Source organism: Notechis scutatus, chromosome 1, assembly GCF_049901735.1.
Source record: "Notechis scutatus isolate UNSWTSFEM ecotype Mainland chromosome 1, rNotScu1.2, whole genome shotgun sequence".
Taxonomy (NCBI): Eukaryota; Metazoa; Chordata; class Lepidosauria; order Squamata; family Elapidae; genus Notechis; species Notechis scutatus.
In genome coordinates, this window is record NC_142009.1 from 312,641,548 (window position 1) to 312,664,915 (window position 23,368).

The 23,368-nt window shown below is 40.6% G+C and overlaps 1 protein-coding gene across 2 annotated transcripts in view; it reads left to right on the top strand.

Moving 5' to 3' along the window:
* ESR2 (estrogen receptor 2) overlaps positions 1-23,368 on the top strand; it is an 87,270-nt gene that overhangs the window by 13,631 nt on the left and 50,271 nt on the right. For both annotated transcript variants that reach the window (XM_026670147.2, XM_087952291.1), the window contains 3 exons: positions 6,358-6,851; positions 11,098-11,273; positions 14,643-14,759. In XM_026670147.2, coding sequence (XP_026525932.1) covers positions 6,418-6,851; positions 11,098-11,273; positions 14,643-14,759 — 727 coding nt within the window. In that variant the 5' untranslated portion in view covers positions 6,358-6,417. The remainder of the gene's footprint in view (positions 1-6,357; positions 6,852-11,097; positions 11,274-14,642; positions 14,760-23,368) is intronic.

A 23,368-nucleotide genomic window follows, 5' to 3' on the forward strand; every position in this document is an offset into this window, starting at 1 on the left:
ATTAAACTAACTAAATTAAACCAAACCAAACTAAAGCAAATCTCTAAACTAAACTGATATTCAAATTACTTGAGTAAAACATCTGGATGATTTTTTGTATAATAGCAAAACATTTTTGCTAGACATCCTATTAGGTTGCTAATTTTTTTCAACATTAGGTGTATTAAGATTATTGGCACTGTATTTTGGCTATCCTAATACAAGATTTTGAAAGTTATCATCGCCCCCCCTCCCCCAACATAACCTCTCAATCACAACACAGGGAAATGATTCTTCAATTTATGCAAACACGTTGTTTGTTTTCTTTAAAATTGTCATCAGGACACATCAATGCAAATTTATTTCCAGTCTTTTTCCCATATCTCAGCTGTGTGAAAAATTCTGATGCCGCCCATCACTTTACTTCCAAACTTCGTGATACATGTATTTCATTATTATCTTATTTATTCAAGACACTTAAATGCAATGGCCACTGAAAACAAAATTCAATTGCAAGAAAATGAAATGCCCCCCCCAAAAAAACCAGTAACATTTAATGATTTAATTACAAGTGAATTTTAAGACGCAAAAAGAAATATAAAAAGGGCATAAGAACAAACCACAATTCAGGAACTAAGAATTTCAAGAAGAAAACTCTGAAACTAAATTAAGATTTGAGGAAAATATATATTAATGCACACTGTAAAAAGGGTTAAAAAGACACAAAGAAAATTTTTACAGAAGGAAAGCAACAAAAATCAGAGTGACAAATTTAATGGGTAGAGTGATAGAGGCTGCTGCGCAACGCGCATGAAGATGAGCGATGCGTATTCATATATGTACAGCGTTCTGTACTGAAGCTAGCTGGAGGAACATTTTAAAAAACACTTCAATCCACTAATAGTGAGCGATCTGATGTTTTTGTACGACAGATATACAGTGGTTCACTGTATAAAAAAAGTCTCAAAAGTGTCCCCAAAACTTCTCGCTCCATTGCCCCCATATTGCCCCCCTTCCATTCCTTTGCTCCTGCGTCACCTCTTTTCGTTCCATCGCCCCCCTGAAAAACAAAATCACCCCCTGGAGGGCAATATCGCCCAGGTTAAGAACCACTGCACTAGAACATGTTGGCTTCATCTTTCTGATTGACCAAGAAAATCAATGTCTTTGATATTGTGAAATTGCAAAGTAATTAATTCCTTTGGTATTAAGAGCCAAAGTTATTAGGAAAACTGAATATGTTTTTGCTGGGACAAAGAGAACCAAATATTTGTTGCAAGTCAACTAAATGTGTTGCTTTAGTGTTTTGCCTGGAAAATAATGGAAAATAGGAGTGGGAAGAGATTTCTCTGTATTTAAGGGCTATTCTGTTATTTCTTGGTTTCCCTATGTTGATTTAAAAATTAATCAGCTAGAAAGAAAATAACCAAAAGGCTAGATTCCACAAAACCACCTGGGAATTTTTTAATGATATGTTTACCTGTATATATTGAAAAACTCTGTTTTTTTCTCTATTTAGGAAGTAAAACCTTCTATGGTACTCATAATGAGTGAAAATTATTCTTCCAAAACCTCAATCTGGAAATTCTTGTCCAGAAATTAGCATGTTTTACAAGACCCTCATATAGGCTAACTTTTCTAACTAACTGCCCTCCAAGTATGTTCAACCAATCCCAGTTTGGAGGAGATAAGCGGAGGTCAATGATTCTCAACCCTGGCAATGTTAGGATGTGTGGACTTTAACCCAGATTTCCCCTTAAAGTTCACAAGGTTGAGGAAACCCTAGTATAAGTGATCTTAGGTTGCTTTATTCAGAGCAGAAGGCAACATAAATAGCAGCCTGTTCTGCTTCAATGGATCAGTTCAGCAATCTGTCTCCCCAGTTCTGCAAAAGTTTAAGACTGTAAAAATGAGGTTAAGGGCTTATAACAGTCCATTCAGCATCTTAGAACTCATCATCTCTCTGGTCTTTCCAGCCTGTTTAAAGTGTCAATTGGATTTAGCTCCCTGCTGAGGCAACATCCTCTTATAGAAGTGAAGATGAAATGAAAATTGGGGAAATATGCTGGCAACAAATGTTTACGAATCAACAGATTGCCAGAATAACGGTTAGAATTCTAAACTGAAGGAAACAGTTCCACCTCTAATGTTGGAATGATCAGATGAGATGTTAAGACTGGTGACATAAAAGGATAAGCCTCTGCTGCCTGCAGAAGTGTTTTTTTCTAGTAAAGTAGAGTTTTATTATTTTGTAACAATGTCTTTAGCAACTATGAGATGGGTACTCTTTTAGCTGTCCTAATTATTTAGACTGAAGCCAGCTCCTAGTTTGTGGAGGCTGTAGGCTGTCCATCCATGGTACATTGTCACAGATGGCAATCTACAATGTTGATGGGCTAACAATAATAAAATAAGCAACAGTTAAAAAAAACAATTTAAAAGACCACAAATTCAGAGCAACTCAAAAACATACAACCATATCCAGACAGGCTCACCAAACACTTTGACTCAGTCCTCAGTGAAAGGACCAACTCTTCAGTGCTTTACAAAAAGCCAGCAGGGTTGGGGCCATCCAAATCTCAGGAGCTGTGCTGATCCTGTTCCATAGCTTCAATGCCATGATGTAGCAGGCATATTTCCTGGGTACATTAAATGTCATGACTTACTAGAAGAGATCTGGAGCGTATCCATATGGCTACAATCAGTGGATAAGCAGAGATGATTGGAGATGTGGTTCTACAGATCTGGCCCTTTGCCATGAAGGACTTTGTAGACTTCAGTGAGTGAGGATGTTGCAGGAGAAATACTATAACCTATTCTACTCAAAGCCCCCATCACACATTTCATTTAACTTTTTGACTGGACTAGGAAGCTTTAAATATTGTAAGTTGGCATTCTATCTCCTTAGTTTTTGTTTACTCTTAGTCCTGGCCACTTCTATGCTCCCCTCCATTCTGAATATCTCAGTGAATGGTATGACCCTTACTCCTTTTCCCTGCTGACTGAGCAGAGTATTGCTACCCCTACTGCATTATCTTCCTTCTCCATGCCTCTGGGACCAACTTCAAGGGATACATAGGAAAGGGGCTCAAAGCCATTCAAAAATCAAAGGTTGATGGAGAAAGTAAGAATTGAAAAACAGTTGCCAAAACTGTTTTTTAAACAATAGAATGGGGTGATGACAATAGTGATGGTAATAAGAGGAAGCCAGTGTTAGTAATAGATCCACCACTTTGTCTTGGCACTTTGCTGGCATTCTGCCATCAATTGGGGAGGGTAGGGGTGAACAAATGGGCAATAAATCTGTATACATGGGAAATTGGGAGGGGGGATAGACAGTTGAGGAAAAACAGAGCATTTTGGAATGCGGTTCATTCTGGCACATTGGCATCTTCAAGGCTGTTTAACCTGAGATTGGAATTTCACCAGCCCAAACATCTCAGAGTTTCCCAAAACATCTCAGCAGTATTGGATTGGCTACACACAGGCGGATCATGAAACCAGGGGTTAGTTCTCTATTGGTATGAGGGAACTTTAGATTCCACTTGACTTTACTGCAATCAGCATCTCTTGGTAAAAGTGGCTTTTCACTTCAACCAAGTGGAGTTGAGAGTTTTGTTTACCTGGGAGATCAGATTGGGGCAGATCTGACAGTTAGTTTCAATTAAGATCTAGTTCCCAGTTATCTAGCTTCTGACTCCTGATCTATAGAAGATTTGTATTCTAAATTTCAGATAGAAAACCTGTATTCTAAGCTTCAGAAGTGGTGGTGTCAAGATAGAAACCAAATTTTATGAAAACCATTCAAATAAAAAAATTTAATAATCCCCCAAAAAAAAAAAAAAGGCAAAACAAAAAATTATATAAAAAGAACAACCAATAAAGTCAACATGTTCTGGTGACCCTCATATCTACTGGAAGAAAAACCCAGAAGAAGATGCAGTAGTAGGCAGAAGATATTCTGTAATAGACTCCACAGTCCATCCCTGAGCTACATATATTGTCTTCTATGAAAATATATTCCCTTAGGAACCCACATCAAGTGCTGAAACCTGTTGGGTTTCTTTGCAGCTCCCTTCCCCCAAGTTCCTAGTCAAGATGCCAAGGAAGTTTAGCAATAAATTGGCAGTCCTTGTAAGTTTAAAATGTGTCCCCAACCCAATATATTAATATAACCTCACAGAAAACATTTTAGCCCACCCACTTGGTACCATCATAGCCTTATTGTCAGACTTCTTGTTACTCGCAATCCCATGAAAAAAAATAAGTTGCTGATGACATTTTATAGTCTGGGACTTTAAAAGCAGGAGTTAATGATCAATTTGAACTGTGATCAATATTAAAAAAAAACACAGGGGAATTATATTTCCTGACCAGTTCCAAGAAATAACACAAGCAAAATCTATAGGCTATTAGGGATTACTGGGGGAATAGTCTGGCCTGTTTCAACTGAAGTAACCTACTACTTTCAAGTGTAATCACGACCACTGTCCCGTTATTGGCATTAGAGTATAATTTAACTGCCAGTTGGGTTGACTTTTGTAACTTGTATGTGAAGTGAAAATGGCAGCTTGCCCTTCACCTCAGGTAGCAAAATGCCTAAGGATTGGAGAAGATATTGCAATCATGCAACCTGCACTTTTCTGGGCCTGAAATGACCATGGTAGGGTATTTCTACCCTGGAAATTTGCAGCATGGTTCTACCAATAGTAGGATGAAACTTGGATGAACATATATCATTTCTTTCTGGCATAACATCAGCACTGACATACTTGAGCACTCACATGAAACTTGTCCCCTTCCTCAGATTAACAGTAGTAGTCACTATTACTAGATTATTTTGATTGGAGATGAGCAATCTTTGGAAGTCTGGAAGCCTCACTTCCTTTTAGAAAGGCAAAAGCCAAACAGTTGGTGAGGCCATGATCTAAATTGGGCTGTCATTTCATGCATGCATGTAGGCAGAGCAGAGGTTTTCTTATTTTTCATTTATGAGTCTTGGCCTGTATTTCTTTCTTGAATCCAATAATGATATTGATGCTGTAGTTTTTGAGTGCTTCTTGCCTCAAGTTAGGGGGAAACCATACTGCTTAATTTTGCCTGAGTTGGAGTGGAAAACTCTTTAAAACCTGACTCTGGAGCCTCAGGTTACCCACCTCCGATTTAGATGAATGGGAGATTTCAAGATTTTCTACCCACAGGCAGTGGATCTCTCTGTTCTTATAGATTTTATTTTATTTTATTTATTTATTTTTTGTCAATTGCTTACAAGATAATAGGTATAAGTAAATACATAGTTATGAATACATGGATACATATAATAAAAATAAAAAATAAAAATAAAAGAAACAATAGGACAGGGATGGTAGGCATGTTGGTGTGCTTATGCACGCCCCCTACAGACCTCTTAGGAAAGGGGTGAGGTCAATAGTAGACAGTCTAAGGTTAAAGTTTTGGGGGTTTGGGGAAGAAACCACAGATTCAGGTAGAGTATTCCAAACATTGACCACTCTGTTGCTGAAGTCGTATTTTCTGCAGTCAAGTTTGGTGCAATTAACCTTGAGTTTGTATCTGTTGTTTGCTCTTGTATTGTTATGATTGAAGTTGAAGTATTCATTTGCAGGTAGAACATTGCAATGTATGATTTTATATACTATATTTAGATTGGACCAGAGGCCGCGTTGTTCCAGGTTTTCTAGGTCTAGAGTTTCAAGTCTGATGGCATAAGGTATTCTGCAACGAGTAGAGGAGTGGAGAACTCTTCTTGTGAAATATTTCTGGACTTTCTCAACTGTGTTAATATCAGATATGTAATGTGGGTTCCAGACTGATGAGCTGTATTCGAGTATTGGTCTGGCAAATGTTTTGTATGCTCTAGTTATTAGTGTAGTATTACGAGAGAAAAAGCTACATAAGATTAGATTAACAACTCTTAACGCCTTTTTGGCTATGTAGTTACAGTGGGCTCTAGCACTTAGGTCATTTGAGATGAGTACTCCAAGATCCTTGACAGAGTTTGGATCATCAGCAAGGTCTTGACTATTCAGCCTGTATTTTATTTTCTGATTTTTTTTGTCAATATATAGGACAGAACATTTGTTTGTTGAGATTTGAAGTTGCCATTTGTTTGACCATTCTGATACATAGTTAAGGTCTTTTCGAAGGGTAAGCAGTATTGTCTGTGGTGTTGAATAACTTTACATCATCACCATGTTTATGTTTGAGAAGGACTGTTTCTGTACTCATCGGTCTGCTAAAGCTGCTTACTGTTCATATTGTTGCCCCAGACATGCATGGCCAGGAAGTAAGGGTGAGGAGTGGGGTGGATTTTCTTTTTAAAAATGTATTTTATGTAGCCTTAGCATTGCTGTTTTCCAGATTAAATGTTGGGGGATGACTGATTAAGAAAGCGACATTTGGCATCCATCTCACTCCACCATGTCCCTCTGTGCATCGTCTCACAAGGAATGTGCTCGTTTGCCACCAATTCAAGATCTCAGATGTACGAAAAGAGAAGCCAAAAGTGGCATCTCTGAGCAGAACTCTCCCATCCCTTTCAGCTGCAGCCAGGCTGCTCTGACGGTGGAGCACAGCCCGATCTACATTCCATCCTGTTATATGGAGAACAGACCTGACTACTCAGCCATGGCTTTCTACAGCCCTTCAATGATGAATTATAACATTCCGGGTAATTTCAGCGATTCAGAAAATGCCACTGTAAGGCAGGCGGCGAGTCCGAGCATGTTGTGGTCCAGTTCTGGTCACATCTCTCCTCTGACAGTACACTGCCAATCATCGGTTTTATATGCAGAGCAACCAAAAAGCCCTTGGTGTGAAGCCCGACCTATGGATCACGTCTTGCCTATTCAAAGGTAATTTTTTAAAAATTATCCGTCTAGTGCTAAATATTCAGTCCAGTGTCGTATAATCAAGAAACAGAGTCCAAAATGCCTAGGAAAAATGTCTGAATAATTGTGGTTAAATGTAAGACATGGGGTAAAGAAACAGAGTGATTTCTAAAAGCCTTCCTTAGAATCTGTTTGATAGCAGCTTGAAGGGCCCATCGGATTTAAATGGGGAAAATAGCATGAATTGTTTTCCCAGATTTTCTTCTCTGATCAAATTATTCTTTCCTCTACCTTCAATTTGCTTTCAAAGTTGGGACAGCCAATCAGGGATACCCCAGGAATATCTATTTTGCCTCTCAGCTTTGAAATAAATTTTTAAAAAAGAAATTCTTAATATTTATCCATGTTCTTATTTCAATGAGAATATAGGAACACAGTTCAGTCACAGGTTTAAATATTGGAAGTCGGAGCTAAGATGAAACTTGAACTTTCAGACATTTGGCTTGACATTTAAGGGGATGATGTAAGAGAACAGAAATCTTGGGAAAGGGCAATAAATATATTCAGAAGAAGACTTTTTAAAAAAAATATTACTGAGTTTTTGATAATGCAAAATTGTACCTGCATAATATTTGTGATGTAAGCTAGCAATAGAGTTCAATGTGATTATTTCTCATTTCAAGGCTGATTTTTTTTTTCCTTCAGGAAAAAAGGAGCTATATTTATTAAATAATTTACTTTTTTCTCCTGTACTTGGAGAATTATTTTTCTGGACCATCCATTTTCTCTCATGTGCAATGGGTGGAGTTAGCATATGATAGACTCTCAGTATAATTGGAATAGAGGAACCTCAAACAAATCCTGCATTTTGATCCTACAGTGGTCAACTTGGAGACTAGGGGAAGTACACAAATAGGACATAAACACCATACCCTTGTGTTTTACATTGGTGTGCAGAGATGCTGAACTAGCAGGGCTAATAGCCACTGATAGTTTTCTATCCTTTATTAATTTGTCTAATCCTATGATAAGACTGCCCATGTTGGTGGCCATTGTTTCATCTTGCGGTAGCGAGTTTAACTTTGTTTTGTTTAATTCAGGGGTGTCAAACTCAAGGCCCGCAGGCCGAATCTGCCCACGGGGTGCTTAGATCTGGCCTGTGGGGCCACTCTGCAAACAGCAAGGGACCAGCCCACAGTGCCTTTGCCAATGAAAATGAAGCTTGGGAGGGCAGTTCTCCCAAGCTCTGTTTTAGCTGGCAGAGGGTTGCAGGAGGCTGCCAGAAATGAGCTCGGGAGCCCATTTTCGCTGGCAGAGTACATGAGTGACATCAGCTGGCTATGCCCATCCCAGCCCCCTGAGGTCAAACACAACCCTGATGTGGCCCTCAATGAAATTGAGTTTGACACCCCTGGTTTAATTGATTTACTAGAGATGCACAAAGCATTTTGAATTCAAGAGACTAGAAGTTTAAAATGCCTAGCTTTGAGTTCTAGCCATTCTGGACATGTTTCAGCTTTGTAACAGCTTTATTTCAGTTTGAAACAAGTGCTTTAAGCTTAATTTTCCAACCATTTTGGAAGCACTTAGAATTTTATTTCCGACCACCCCTATAACCAGAAGCATTTTAAGAATTCCTATCCATTCTGAATTTCTCATCATTCAGCTTTATTGTATAACTCTGTGCTTGGAAATAAGTTTGTTTTCATGGAAATCAAAATGGTATTAGAGAACTCTAGGGTAGATATCTTGCCAAGTATAGAAATTTAGTAGGTTAATGGCTATGATAGAAAGTAAAGTTACTGGACAAAGGATGATAACTTTTCTGGATAATATAGAATATCTTCTGCAAGTAACATACAGTCTACTTGTTGAAGAATATTTTACTAATAAAATGACTATGGGAATATACCTTGTGTAACATCATGTGTATTAAAGTAATAAAGTTCCATTCCTGAAAAGAAAAAGTATTTAGTCCAAGAACCTGGGAATAAATACTGTCTCTCACTATCATGCAAGACTGAGGTCAGCTATAAAATAATGGATAAGAACATCATGTGTAGCTTTTGGGACTCTCAAAGGTGCTTTTCAAATGGCAACTGGACTTCCTTGCTTTTTGAAAAGCATCTTGGGACAACCATGACCTGGATGATTGAGAATCTCTATACAGATTTTGGGATTCTTTATTGAAAAGGGTAGTATAAAAATGAAGTAAGAATAGAAATTTTATGCTGTTGATGGGTCTAGTTTGGACTTCAGACAGCTGCAGGACTCTCAGTCATCTGCAGCAAGCTGTCTTCCAGATGTCTTATTGCTGTCATCCCCAGAAATCATGGGAGATAGTAACTAACACATCTGGAAAGAACAGGTTGAAGAAAGCTACATCGGACACTCTTTTAATTCCTTGACAAAACACAGAATATTTTATTTGAGTTGAATTGTACAATGAAATTCTCTATTCCTTTTGAAGGGTAAGTGTAATGAGTGATTTCTCATCTTCAAAATGCTTTGCCTTTGCACACATTCTCTTTCACAGTTGCACTTCCCCTTCTGTTTCATTTTTGTGGTGCCATCTTAATGCTGTGTTCATGACATCAATTTATTGCCATGGAAACAATGATTGTGGTATTGAAAATTCATGAATTGTAACTTAAATTAAAAGTTCAAAGATGGGAAGAATATGAACTACATGGAGCTGGCCCCTCCCTTTACTTGATTAAGTGAGCATAGGGCATTTTATTTTATTTTTTCCTAATGAAGGATTTTGTTTTCAAATGTGACATATAAAACTCTGCTTGAGTTGGAAGAGAATTTTTTTAATTAAAAGGACACATGCTCTCTTAAGCCTCTTCTTCTTTCTGAAACCCAGAGACATTTGTCACAATGAAGAAACCTACAGATGTCTGGATGCTTATATGTGAATGTAGTGGCTTCTCTTCTGCTCATCTGTTCTTCAAATCCTTTTGGACTTGCACATTGTTCCTGATCAATGACAAGAAAGGGAGAAGGCTATCAAATCCCCTTTTACTCAAGAAAGAATAGCGACACTGGGTTTGTCTCAGAAGTAAAGACTGTAATTCATATGTACTATGAAGTGTAAATGTAAGCAGGGATGTTCTGGGATATGTGTGTGAATAAAATAAAGTCAGGCTAGAGCCCTGTTTTTCAAACTTAGCAATTTTAAAATGTGTGGACTTCAATTACCAGAATTTCTCAACCAGCATTGAGAAGTTAAAATCCACATGTCTTAAAGTTGCCAAGTTTGAGAAAAACTGAGATAGAATATTCAACCATGTGACTGAAACATTTGAAGACTTTGATCAGAAGTAAAATCCTCTTTTCCGCTTTATAGATTATTATTATTATTTTTTGTTTACTTCCTTTCCCCCTATGGACGGCTATGCAGGTAAAGCAATATTTCAGACCTCAAAAAGGAACAAAATTTGTCTTTTAGTCTTTAAAAAAATTCTTGCATTTATCAAATTTCTGATTTGATGGACCAAATCTTACTTCGTGCACATTTGTTGGAGGAATGTGTCCACAGGACATGCAGAGATCTGTAGCAAGGACAGCAAATGGAATCAACCTCCCTTCATCTCAAAATAAAATCTATACTATTCAAGACCAGTCAAATTTTTTTTATTACAGAAGCACCTGTTCCTGTCCCTGGCAATAACAATAGAATAAGAAATCAAATAATAAAAGTGAATGAATGAATGAATGAATGAATGAATGAATGAATGAATGAAAAAAACCAAATAATAAAAAATGCTTTGCAATTAATACTCTTTGTGATACCGATTTTTCCTGTCTAAGGAACTACTTCACTTGGCCGAACAATGTGGCACATGTAACTTTGCATGTGTATGTAAACTCCTAACTGTGCAATCTTCATTCTGCTTAATCACTGCTAATTATTATATTCACCAGCCCAAACTAAACTGCTTAGAATGATTGGGAGGAGAATGTGATAGTTGTAATCTAATATCAGACTTCACATGCTTAATGCTTGTCAAATACTCCTGTTTAATATATTATATACTCTAATAGCTGATGCTTGCAAAATTGTGGCGTGTTCTGAAGAATAAGTATTATATTTTATGACTCTAATCCATGGAAGTTTCTGTAATTTTAAGCTTTCTTTCACTGCAGTTCACACTCTGCAAAACTTCATGTGGATGATTTTTTTTTAAAAAAAGAACATTGTTGAGGCAAAATACACATTCCTTTGTACGGTTTGATGACAGATTTTCTCCTTTTCTGCCACCAGAGACACCCTGAAAAGAAAAAACAGCAGCAGTGACTGTACCAGTCCCACCACAAACAGCCCTGGTTCAAAAAGAGATGCACATTTCTGTGCTGTATGTAGCGATTATGCATCTGGATATCATTATGGAGTTTGGTCATGTGAAGGCTGTAAAGCCTTCTTCAAAAGAAGCATCCAAGGTAGGGAAAACATGAAATCCTGGAGAAAACAATTCATTTGAATGCAATGATTTTTGTAAGAACATGAAGATAAATTACATAGAGCAACCAGGGAGTTGTGCAGAAGAGAGTCAGCAAAGTCAAGAGGACAGCCAGCATAAAAAAAAAAAAAAAACCCGCCCCTTTTATATGCGGATTATGATGCAATCAAAAAACAGGCAGCACTTCAATTATGTAGTTACAACTATCATTTGGAATTTTTGACCCAATCCTCCTGCAGATCTCCTTGACACCCGAGTCTTAATTACATTAGCACAATATTTTGAAGAGGGATGAAGGCTATACTATTACTACATATACTGCAGAACTGGATTTTTTTTTCTATTTTAGGAGGACTTTCTCTCCTTTCCCCCCTTCCAATACTAAGTATGAAGTTCTTTTCTCAATATGTTGGAAATCTTGCACCTGAAATTAAGGGGGACGGTACAAGAGCTGAAACTCCCTAACATCAGCCAAGCAAACATCTAAAATATTATACCATCTGCATGATTATTATAGCATTTAAGAGAGGCTTTAGAAGAGATTTAGCAATGTGCATGATAAATTGAATTGTTATGTATAGTTACTAATAATTTAGTGTTAATTACTGATCACTCTATTTCTTCCTGTTATTTATAACATCTTATAAGGTTTCTATTTTTTTTAATCATTGAAATAGGGCTAACTATTTACATTTTAAATTTAAGATCTCTATTTATCGTTTAATGTATTATGTGGCATTTTACTAAATTATTGTAAGTTGCCTAGAGTTGCCTTTGGCAAGATGGGAAGCATATAAGTTTAATAAATTTTAAAAAATGAATGGACATGGAATGGAACATTATCAAAAAGGGGGTCAAGGAGCATTTTCTTGCACATTCCATTTAAGATTTCCTTTTCATTCCCAATTATATTAAAACAAAAGACTCAAAATATGTCTGAAAATGTACCAGGCACACTTCATTTTTAGATTCACCATTAAAACTGGATTTATTTCTTCCCTTTAGTATATCAGCTAGTTGATGAAATCTATTGATTAAAAATCAAGGTCCCATTTTCAGTGGCAATTATGAAAAATCTCACAGTTTGATTCTATGTACCTTTTCTCAGTTTTTTGCCTTCAAAAAATATTTATATTCATTATTTCAGTACCAGGACAATTCCTTCCTCATATTTATTCTAATATCTATGTTTCCAATTAAGAAAATATCATTGTTTCAATAGGACTTACTCCAAGGTAACTGCATTTAGGAATGTTAAGTCTCAGATCTGTAGGAACAGTATGAAGTTGGATGCAACAAATTAAGGTAATTGAAAAAAGCAAAAGTGTTTACCTGGCATATGGTTTGGTCAACTACACTTCAAAATTGGACAAGATAACCTTTTGAAGGCCGTGACATGCGCTGGAGACTTGGCATGACAATATTTTTATCTTTTTTCCAGGGGACCTTTGATCATAATCAACCTTCACTGCCAAACACTGAGATCATATCTGTTCTACACAGACTGTGTTTTCCAAAAAGTGTTCAACAGTTTTGCAAAACATCCTTTTCTACACATAATAAATGGGGTTGGGGTTTTTGTGTTCTTTTTGGTATCAGCATCATTGTATAAACTAGCCCCTTCATTAAATGCATAAACATGATAAAGCTGATAGAGACCAAGCTGCCTTTTAATTGGAATGACATCTCTGAATTATGTGAGAAAACTATTAAATTTCCTTACAAGAGGCCATTTTGGAAACAGATTTGGACCAGGCAAGTGGTTTTCAGGGAGAAGGAGTGGTTTACAGTTGTATTCTTCTCCTTCTACCCCACCCCCCCAAAGTAACCATCAAATTTGTGTCTATCACTTTGGACTTTTATATGTGTACTTGTTAGAACTTATAAGCCTGAAGGTTTATAATAATTTTCGAGATCATTTTTATAATCTGCATCAAGGTCTCAACTGCATGTCAAGTTCTTATTCTTGTAGCCAGTCTATAATAAAAATCTAATAACAATCTGTCTTTATTCTTAACATAAACTGATTCTAAGGATTTTTATGGTAATCCTTAAGATGATAGAAGAGCTAGAATGGTGAAACTTATTGTATAGTTTCAACCAATTACATTTTTATAGAATCTTTTTCCTTTTCTTTATATTCACAATAATTCTTAGGCTCAACTAAGAGAGCAATATTTGGCCATAGCCTCCTACTGACCTTGATGTCTTATCAAACATTTCACTCAGAACACCATGGTCTAAGTCCAGGCGTTCAACCCCAAACATCATATATAACCTCTAGACAAAGGTTGACATAAAATGTCACTAAGAAAATTTGCCTTCATTTGCCTTCATTTTTAAACAACTATAATTTGCTTTCACTATCATTCGACCAGAATTTGTATTATCAACTTCTGCTTTAAAAGGGAGCCTGCTTGTCAAATAAATTTAAGAAAAACCATCTGCTTTGAGAAATTCTCACTATGAATTGGGGGAGAATACAAACTTTTCCCACAAATTGGCATTTCTCTATTTCTCTACAAAAGGAATTAACTGTCTTTCCAAACTCTCCTTGGTCTTTACTGAATCTTTGCAGAGAGGTTAAATCTAGTCCTAGGATGAGAAATCTACCAAAATAAAAGGAAATATTTTAATTCTCTTGTGTTGTAGTTTGCAAAAACAAAACAAAAGCTCTTTTGCTGATCACAGTCCTTTTCTATGACATACTTGCCACAGTTTGCCTGTTTCTACTAAAAGGTCTTCAAAATGCATCTGCCGCTTTCCTGTTAGGAACTGAAGCATACAGGATTGTCTTGCTCTTTAGCCTTCCTTTTATATGCTGTATTTCTCTATTGGCTAGCCTTTCAAATAAGTTCTGAAAAGTATAAGCCTATAAGACTTCTATTATTCTATTCTTTTCCTTAAGCACCCCTACATCTAAGGAAGATCCTTCTTTCCCCGGCTGCTCATTAGTTGGAGGACATGTTCATTCTGGATCTTCTCACTTTGCAATCTTCAATCCTAAGTGCTCTGGTTAAGCAAAGTACAACCCTAAGGAACACACAGCCCTAAAGAAACATACATTGAATGAGGAATGTTGTATGTTGCTAAGATGCTCTTTGTTAGCTCAAGGACATAGGTCACTCTTCCGCTGTTCAGTATGCAGTCATCTCAGCCTGCAGGACTCAGCTTTCATTTGGGATTGGAAGCCTTTTACACGGCTGCTGTCTAGGGATTCTCCAAGTTCCCCACACTAGAACCAGTGGCTAACTCAAGAAATGAAATACCTTTTCTTAAAAACAAGGACCAAATTTAAGACTTTATCACAATATTTTTAAAATGTACCTTTTTTTATTCCTCCCTCCAGGGCACAATGATTATATCTGTCCGGCGACAAACCAATGTACAATAGATAAAAACAGACGCAAAAGTTGCCAGGCCTGCCGACTCCGGAAATGTTATGAAGTAGGGATGATGAAATGTGGTAAGTTTTTTTGCTCCTTTTGGCATTTTCTCTTATGGGGTTTCTCATATAAAATTTTGCTTGAATTCCAAAGCAGATGGACACTCTGATTCAGAACCATAGTTATGCATGTGTAAATTCCATTAATGCCAGTAGTAGGTGGATCTCAAGCTTTGTTTGATTACTGAAGCCTAGATTCCTCTTACTTTGGATAAGAAAAAGAATTTGGTGAAAAACTCACCCCACCAAATTTTTATCAGTACTTTAAGCTAATGTACCAACTTCCCAATTAGAACAACTTTCTCAATTTCTTTCCTCCAGATGTGTGAGATTCCAGGTTCCAGAATTGCCTGGGAGTTTAGCTGTTAATCAATTACACAGGAAATTCTAATTGCAACAAAGCATCTAGGAAAATACTAAAGTGATATTTAGGCTATGATAGAGGACTAAATGGAAGTCTTCCATAAAATTCAAAAATAAAGTTCTGCATTTAACACAATTCTTCCACATAGACTAATGTCTAAACTTCTGGATCTTGGTCTTTCTTATTCAATCTGCCTTTGGATTATGGATTTCCTGTCTGGCCGCTCACAGGGGGTCAGAATCGGTAATCATACCTCTTCAGCCCTTATTCTTAACACTGGTACACTACAGGATTGCATGTTGAGTCCCTTACTCTATACTCTTTATGTGCATGACTGCATTCCCACTCACACTAGTAATACTATTGCTAAATTTGCAGATGATACAATAGTGGTGGGACTCATATCAAGGAGGGATGAGTCTGCCTATCAAGATAAGGTGGACCGGTTATTTTCGTGGTGTGGAGACAATAACTTGGTCCTCAACACCAATAAGACCAAGGAGCTTATAGTGGACTATAGAAGGAACAGATCAGACATCCAGCCCTTGCTTATCAATGGAGACCGAAAGGAGCAAGAGGCCAGTTTTAAGTTTCTGGGTGTTACAACAAAAGAGGACCTGACCTGGGGTGCTCACATTGCAGCACTGGTCAAAAGGGCCCAGCAGAGATTATACTACTTCTCAGAAAACAACAACTGAATGAAAAACTGCTGGTGACCTTCTACCGCTGCACCATAGAGAATATTTTAATTCACCTTTGTATGGTTTGCCAATTGCACAGTGGCAGATAGGAAAGCACTCCAGAGGGTTAAACATCATTGCCCAGAAGATCATTGGTTGCCTGCTCCCCACTGTGGAAGAGCTTTATAGCTCCTGCTGCCTTAAGAAAGTTCAAAACGGGATTTCTGGTTTGAGCTTCTTCGGCGACAAACCGAAGCCTCGTTTCTATGAGGCTTCGATCCGTGCTCGCCGCTGGAGCGCCCCGAGCCGGCTGGTTTTGAGGCTAAGCCACCCCGTAGAGGTGGTGAAGAGGGGGGAGACTGCCTGCAGGGTTGAGGAGAGCCGCATCTCTCCTCCCTAGCTGGCCATTACTCCCTTTCCCGAAGGCAGTTGCAGCGGTGGTCAGAAATGGCCACCTCAAAGAAGAACTTGACTGGAAAAGAATGTGCAGGAGGAAGATAAGAAGAGAAAATTTTGGTTGACCGGGTCAAACAGCAAAAGCAACAAATAAGGTACCCTGGAATTTAAACTTAACAACATTGTTCCCAAAGAAGATTTTGAAGCTGTGAAGGAGAGAGAGAAGGGAAAAGATTAGGTTTTTTTTTCTTCCCTTCCTTATACTGATTGCTAAGAGACTTAAGCAAGAAATTGAAAAAAAATCCACTTTGACATTAATAGGCATCTAAGCTGAAAATAAAAGTCAAAGGGATAATAAAGATTTCTGGACATTTAAAAGTTTTTAAAAGCAGGAAAGGAGAAAAAAAAAAGAATGAAAGAGCAGGATCTGGAAAAATGGAGGAGACTGCCTGGAATTAAGGAATGGAACTGTAATTAAAAGGAACTTACAGTGAAATTTTAACAAGATTCCTCAAAGATACATTTTAATTGAAACTTGGTAACAAAATAATAGAACCCCAGGAAGAGAAAGTGGAAAAAAGAAGCAAGTAGAAACAGCCTTGTATTATTTGGATTATTTGCTGATTTTTGGTTTTTGCATCTAGATGACTAAAATTAACCGGGTGGTTGTTTAAAAGTTTTTAAAAAGGTATCACTCTTAGAAGAACTGAAAACGGAACTTAAAAAATGGAAAGAAGATGCACAAGAAGGGAGAAGTTCTTTTGGCTTCGTGTTTCAATTCTTAGAAATGGAGATCTGGAACTATGAGGAGCAACAAGAAACGCTTGCAGAACAAGAAGATTGGGACAAAGAAGAAGCCATCTTTAATGATCAAATAATTTTAAGTGGGGGGAAAAAAGAAAAGGGGGGAAAGAGAGTGAAAGGTTTAAGACTAGAAAAAACAACCAAAAAGAAGAACAATTTGAAAGATAAGTATAATATTAGAAAGCAACAGAAGAGGGGATTACAGACGAGAGAGTTAGAAGTAGAGAGATGAGGGGGTAAAAAAGGGAGGGAGAAGAAGAGGGAGGAGAAGGCAAGGAAAATAAGTTGTAAAAAACAGAAACAAGAAATGGAGAAACAGAGAAAAGATATAAGGATTGTAACCATAAGCTTGTTTAGAGATAATGGGTGAAAATTTAATTGCAAAAGGGATTCTGCAAAGGTACATAAGATAGCATTGTTATATTACACATATAAATAATTTTAGAAAATATGATGATGGATAAAATATTTACTGTAATGTAGTGGGATGTTTGTTAATAAATAAATGAATTAAAATGATTGAGAGAATTATAAGAAAGTTCAAAACATTCCCAGAGATCCATCTCATCCTGGGCACCCTTTTTTTAAACTATTACCATCTGGCAGACAGTACAGAATAATAAAAACAAGGACAAATAGGCTGAAAAACAGCTTCTATCCCGGGGCAGAAGCTCTTTTGAATTCTGCTGTATAGTGCAGTATTGGTGTGGTGTCTGGGGTTTTTGGTTCAATGTGTGGTGGGTGAAGGATGTGTGTTTGTGTTTATTTCCATGATCATGGTCATGATGTGTACTGAAGATGGTGTTTGATTTTGTTGTATGAGGTGCAATGACAATAAAGTAAAGTAAACTAAATGTTCCCTGTGAGACTTTAAAGAGGGTAATTGAAGACGTTATTGAGTTTCAAATTCTCATGACTTCTGCTCTGCTATTTTTCAACAAGTCCATTCAGAAATATTTAATAATATTACAATAATCTATGGGTTGAATGTCCTTGTTTGAGCTATTTGAGTTTGTGTGAGTACCCAACTCAATGAATTTACTGTGATGTTGCTTTTTGCCTTCTGCCCACATAAAGATCTACTTGTCCCTTGGAGATAACGGACTGTGCAAACTTAAAAGGACTCCTTGATTTGTCAACTATCAATAGATTGTGTGATTCCTGCTAGTATTTTTGCCAAGATTTGCCACATTTTTATTACCCTACTGAATTAACATCTTAGCGAAGCATTCTAGGGAGTGAATGGTAATTTATGATCTGTGAAATTTTTGGCTGATGCAATAAGCCTGATTTGATACACATCTTACCTTATGTGCTGGTTTTTCCAGAGACTTGTAATGTGTATATGACACATGTAATGAAGAAATATCTTTCTTATTTTCTTATCTTTATTTTATGTTTTGGTTCTATGAAGCTTCTTAAAACAGCTTACAATTTTAACATTACAGTTACATGACTACTAAGAAAATTTTGTGGAAAAAAAATCAGTGAAAAATTCAGTCTCAGAAAAAAAATCAACGAAAAGGGTTTAGCAATGCATGTAAATACAGTTGCCAATAAAAGTTACAAAACAAAAAGAAACATATCAACAGTACCCCAAAAACAATACACTTAATCCAGGGTCCTGATGATTTTCATTTGAAATTATGGCATCTACCATATACTGTAGCCTGGGCTTTATTTCTACTTTCCCATTAGAACAGTAGTGGCCTAACACACAAATTTCATCTCCAAACATCCAACAATCCTTCTGCATCAATGAGCATTTTATGTGCAGAGCATTAAGGACTGCGGCAAAGAGTTTTAAAGCATACCAGCATTCAATGATTAGTCACATTAGTAAGGTATTACTACAGGTCTGTGTCGTGTCCGGCGCAGGAAGGAAGCTCGGAGTCAGTGACAAGTTCAGCTCTTTATTGTGCTCCAGCTACAGCTTAAAGTGGAAGGGAAAACTGCGGCTATTTATTCCCCAGCCGTGGCGGCTGCGACCAATGGCATCGCTTCGAATCTCCCGCTCTTGGCTTGTCCAATCGCAGGAGGTTCTTAACGGGCCAATCAGTGCAGCTCGCTCGGCCAATCCGGTCGCCGCGCGCTTTAGCCAATCACGGCGCGGGGTTTACGAGTATGTTAATTACTGTACAGAACACCCCTCCCCTCTTGGTTCGTTCCTACGTAACGTAGTCCCGTAAGTAGGCGGGGCTTCGTACCTGTCTACTGGACCTGCGCAGGTCAGTTGTTCTTTGGCTTTCGACCTGTTCGGTCGGGGTTTTTTTGTCTCTTGGCCTCTTCGATGGAATCGTCTGGAAGGTGTTGCCTGGTCTGTCGTTGCAGCTCCCTCCCGGTCTACCCGGGTTGGTCGAGCTGCGACTTTCGCCGCTCCCGCCTGGTCTTTCCGGGCTGGTTGAGCTGGCCTGGCTGCTTCTCCCTGGTGAGGCTTCGAGTTGGCTGTTACCTGGTGAGTATTGCTGGTTATGTTCTATTCTTTCTTGGCCCCCTGTATCTTCCCTCCCCCCTTGGTTTGTGTTAATGGGGTTGCCTGTGCTTGCTTGCGTGTCGGTTGTGTTTCTTGCCCTTGATCTTAACTGATCGATGTGGCGTTTCCATGATTGTCCGTCCGTTGTTTGCAGTCTGTACGAGTGGGGGCCTGTTAGTTGGGTTATGGTTGCCGGTACCCATAGTGGGTCTCCGGTAAGGTTTTTTGCATAGACTGCATCGCCTGGTGCAAATGCCCGGTGTTTGCTTGATGAGTCTGGGGTTTTTTTCTGGGTTGTATGTGGGGTGCAGTCTGTCAAGTGGGGACCTTAGTTTCCTCCCCATCAGTAATTCTGCTGGGCTTTTGTTTGTTGTTGTATTAGGGGTTATATGTTGTATTAGGAGCATTTTATTTATTTTTTCTTGTATGTCCCTGTGTTCGATTTTTTGGATGGTTTTTTCGTAAATTGAACCATCCGTTCCGCCCTACCATTGGCCGCCGGATGTGCCGTCGCTGTCAGTGCGTGTCGTATGCCCCGTTCCGCTAGGAATTTTTCAAATTCCAGCGAGGTGAATTGGGGCCCGTTGTCTGACACGATGACATCCGGGAGACCGTGGGTCGCGAACAGTTTGTTGAGTACCCTGGTGACAGCTTCTGTTGTGGTGGTTTTCATGTTGCTTACCTCCAGCCAATTGGAGTAAGCATCCACCGTGATGAGGAATGTGTTTCCTCTTGTGGGGCCGGCGAAATCTATATGTATTCTGGACCATGGCCCCCTGGGGGTCTCCCATTCTAGTATTGGCGCGGCAGGGGGGTTTGGTCTGGTTTCTTGGCAGCGTGAGCACCTGGCCACCCAAGCCTCAATTTCCTTGTCCATGCCTGGCCACCAAGTGTAGCTTCTGGCCAAGGCTTTTGTTCGTACGATGCCCGGGTGCCCTTCGTGCAAAAGTTTTAATACTTTCCCTTGTAGTTTTTCTGGTATGACCACCCTGTCCCCCCATAACAAACAACCTTTTTGCAACAACAGTTCTGTTTGGCGGTTTCGGAATATCCTGAACGATTCGTCGTTGTCTTTTTCCGGCCACCCTTTTTCTACCCAATGCAATACCCGCGCCAGACGTTTGTCTTTATTTGTCTCTCGGGCAATGTCTGACGCGGTTATGGGTAGGTCAGGCAATGCCTCTATGCTGAGGGTGGTCGTCGTGGGGGCCGGGTCATCGTCGAGGTCGGGTAATGGCGAGCGGCTCAGTGCGTCTGCATGGGTGATTGTCTTACCGGGGCGGTGTGTGAGCCGGTAGTCGTAGGCGGCGAGGAACTCGGACCACCTCGTCATTCTGGGGGATAGGATGTTCGGGGTGGCCTTGTTCCCCGCCAGGATTCCTAGCAACGGCTTGTGGTCCGTGATAATGGTGAATCGGCGGCCGTAAAGGTACTCGTGGAATTTCTTTACTGCTGCAACGATGGCAAGGGCTTCCTTGTCCAGTTGGCTGTAGTTTCTTTCTGGCTTGCTAAGTGTCCTCGAAAAGAAGGCAATGGGTGCTTCTTTTCTGTCCGGCAGGGTATGGCTGAGGACGGCGCCGACGCCAAAAGGTGAGGCGTCGCATGTGACGGCGAGGGGTAGAGTCTCGTTGTATTGTATGAGGACGGCATCCGAGGTTAGCAGGTCCTTGGTTTTCCTGAATGCGGCGTCCTCACGTGTCCCCCAGGTCCATTTTGCCATCTTGTCCAGGAGCCTATGCAAAGGCTCCGCCGCGAGTCGCCTTTTGGGGCAAGAATACATTGTAAAAATTGAGCAGTCCCAGAAATGCCTGCAACTCTGTTTTGTTCTTGGGGATGGGAGCTTCCTTGATGGCTTTTACTTTGTTTCCGGTCGGGTGGATGCCATGTCGGTCTAGGAGGTACCCCAGGAACTCGACTTGCTCTGTGTAAAGCTGGCATTTCTCTCTTTTCACTTTTAGACCGGCCCTTTTGAATTTCTCAAGTACCTCCCTTAGGCGACCCTCTAGTTCTTCCCGGTTGGCTGCTGATACTAGTACGTCGTCGAAGTAAGGGACCACCCCTTTTATCCCCTGCAGTAGTCTCTCCATGAGGCTTTGAAAAATCCCCGGGGCCACGCTGACTCCAAACTGGAGTCGGTTACAACGAAACGCTCCCCGGTGGGTGACTATAGTTTGTGCCTCAGCGGTTTCTTCGTCGTCCGGCAGTTGCTGATAGGCTTGCGCCAGGTCGAGCTTGCAAAACTTTGCCCCCCAGTGAGTGAAGTAGGTGCTGCACTACTGGGACGGGTAGGCGCTTTGTTGCAAGGCGCAATTGAGGGTGGCCTTATAGTCCCCGCAGATCCTTACTGACCCATCTGGCTTAACTGGGGTGACTATTGGGGTCTCCCACCGGGCGTGGTCAATTGGCTGCAAAACCCCCTGTTTGACGAGCTTGTCAAGCTGCTCGTCTATTTTTTCCCGTAGTGCAAAAGGCACCCGCCTCGGTTTTAGGCGTATGGGGGCGATGTTTGGGTCTAGGCTGAAAGAGATAGGGGCCCTCGGTACTTGCCTAGGGTGCCGTCGAATACTTCTTGGAAGTCCTTAGCCAGCTGCTGCTCCCAGTCGGCTTCCTCAATGTGGTTTATTCCGGTGACCTCGATGCCCAGTGGTGCGAACCATTGGAGTCCTAGGAGGCTGGGTCGGTTCCGGTCCACGACTGTCAGGGGAAGTTTTGCGGTGCGGCCCTTGAAGGTCACCTCGAACTGTCCGGTCCCGATGACGGGATTCGGTTCCCTTGGTAGTCCTTGACTACCAATTTTTGGCTCTCCAGTCCTGCCTTTTGGATGTTTGGCACCAGCCGCTTGATTTCTTTCCAGGCGATCATGGAGAGGTAGGACCCGGAGTCCACCTCCATCCGGCAGGGCTTGCCCTCGATGTTCACTTCCACGTAGACCTTGCGGGCATCGTTGGTCTCGGCGTGGCCAATGGTGACCGTCTGATGGGTTTCCTCCCTCTGGCGGTCTTCCCCGTTTCGTCGCCCCCGGTTGTCTCGGTTCCAGCGATTGTCGGCTTGGCGCTCTCTGTGCCTGGGGGGTGTGTCGTCTCGCCTCCGGTTGCTCGGTTCTCGGTGTCGGGGGCTGTAAGTTTTTCTGAGCCAGCAGACTCGGGCGATGTGGCCCTTCTTATTGCAATGCCTGCAGGTCGCGTCGATGAAACGGCATTCTGCTCGGAAATGGTTGCCCCCGCACCCCGCGCACTGGGTCCCCGACTTACGACCCCGTTGATCTCGTCGGTCTCGTCCCGTCTGGAGCCGATGGACGTCTTCTTCTTCTTCCGGGGTGTCCGAGGCGGAGTCCAGGTCGCCGTGGTGTGTGGTGGTCTCTCGGCGGTTTGCCTCGGGGTTGTCGGCGCGGTCCCCGTTCTCTGCCTTCCGCAATCGGGCCGCTGATTTCTTGGTGGCTTCGGCTGCGGAAGCTTCCGCCATGGCGGTGGCGAGATCGATGTCGCCCTTCGCCATTAGGCGGCTCTTCAGTGCCTGGTCCCGGAGACCTAGGACCACGCGGTCACGGAGGACGTCATCTAATTCCTGGAACTCGCACAGGCCCCCGAGGTCCCGCAGATCGGCTATGAAATCGCTGACGCTCTCGTCCTGCCGCTGGTTCCGCCGGTAGAATTCGTCCCGCCGGATGAGGATTGGTACGGTGGGAGCGTAGTGGTTTTGGAGTAATGGCGCAAGGTCGGCCCAGTCCATCGCCTTTACATCTGCGGGTTTTGCGAGGGCTTTTGCCATCTTGAACACTGCGGGCCCGCAGTGTGTCAGGAAAACGGCCCTTTTCTTCTGTCCGTTCGCGTCCTTCAAGTTGCTACTCTCGAGGAACATCAGGAATCGGTCTGTATACGATTCCCAGTCCTCGGTAGCCGGGTTGAATGGCGCG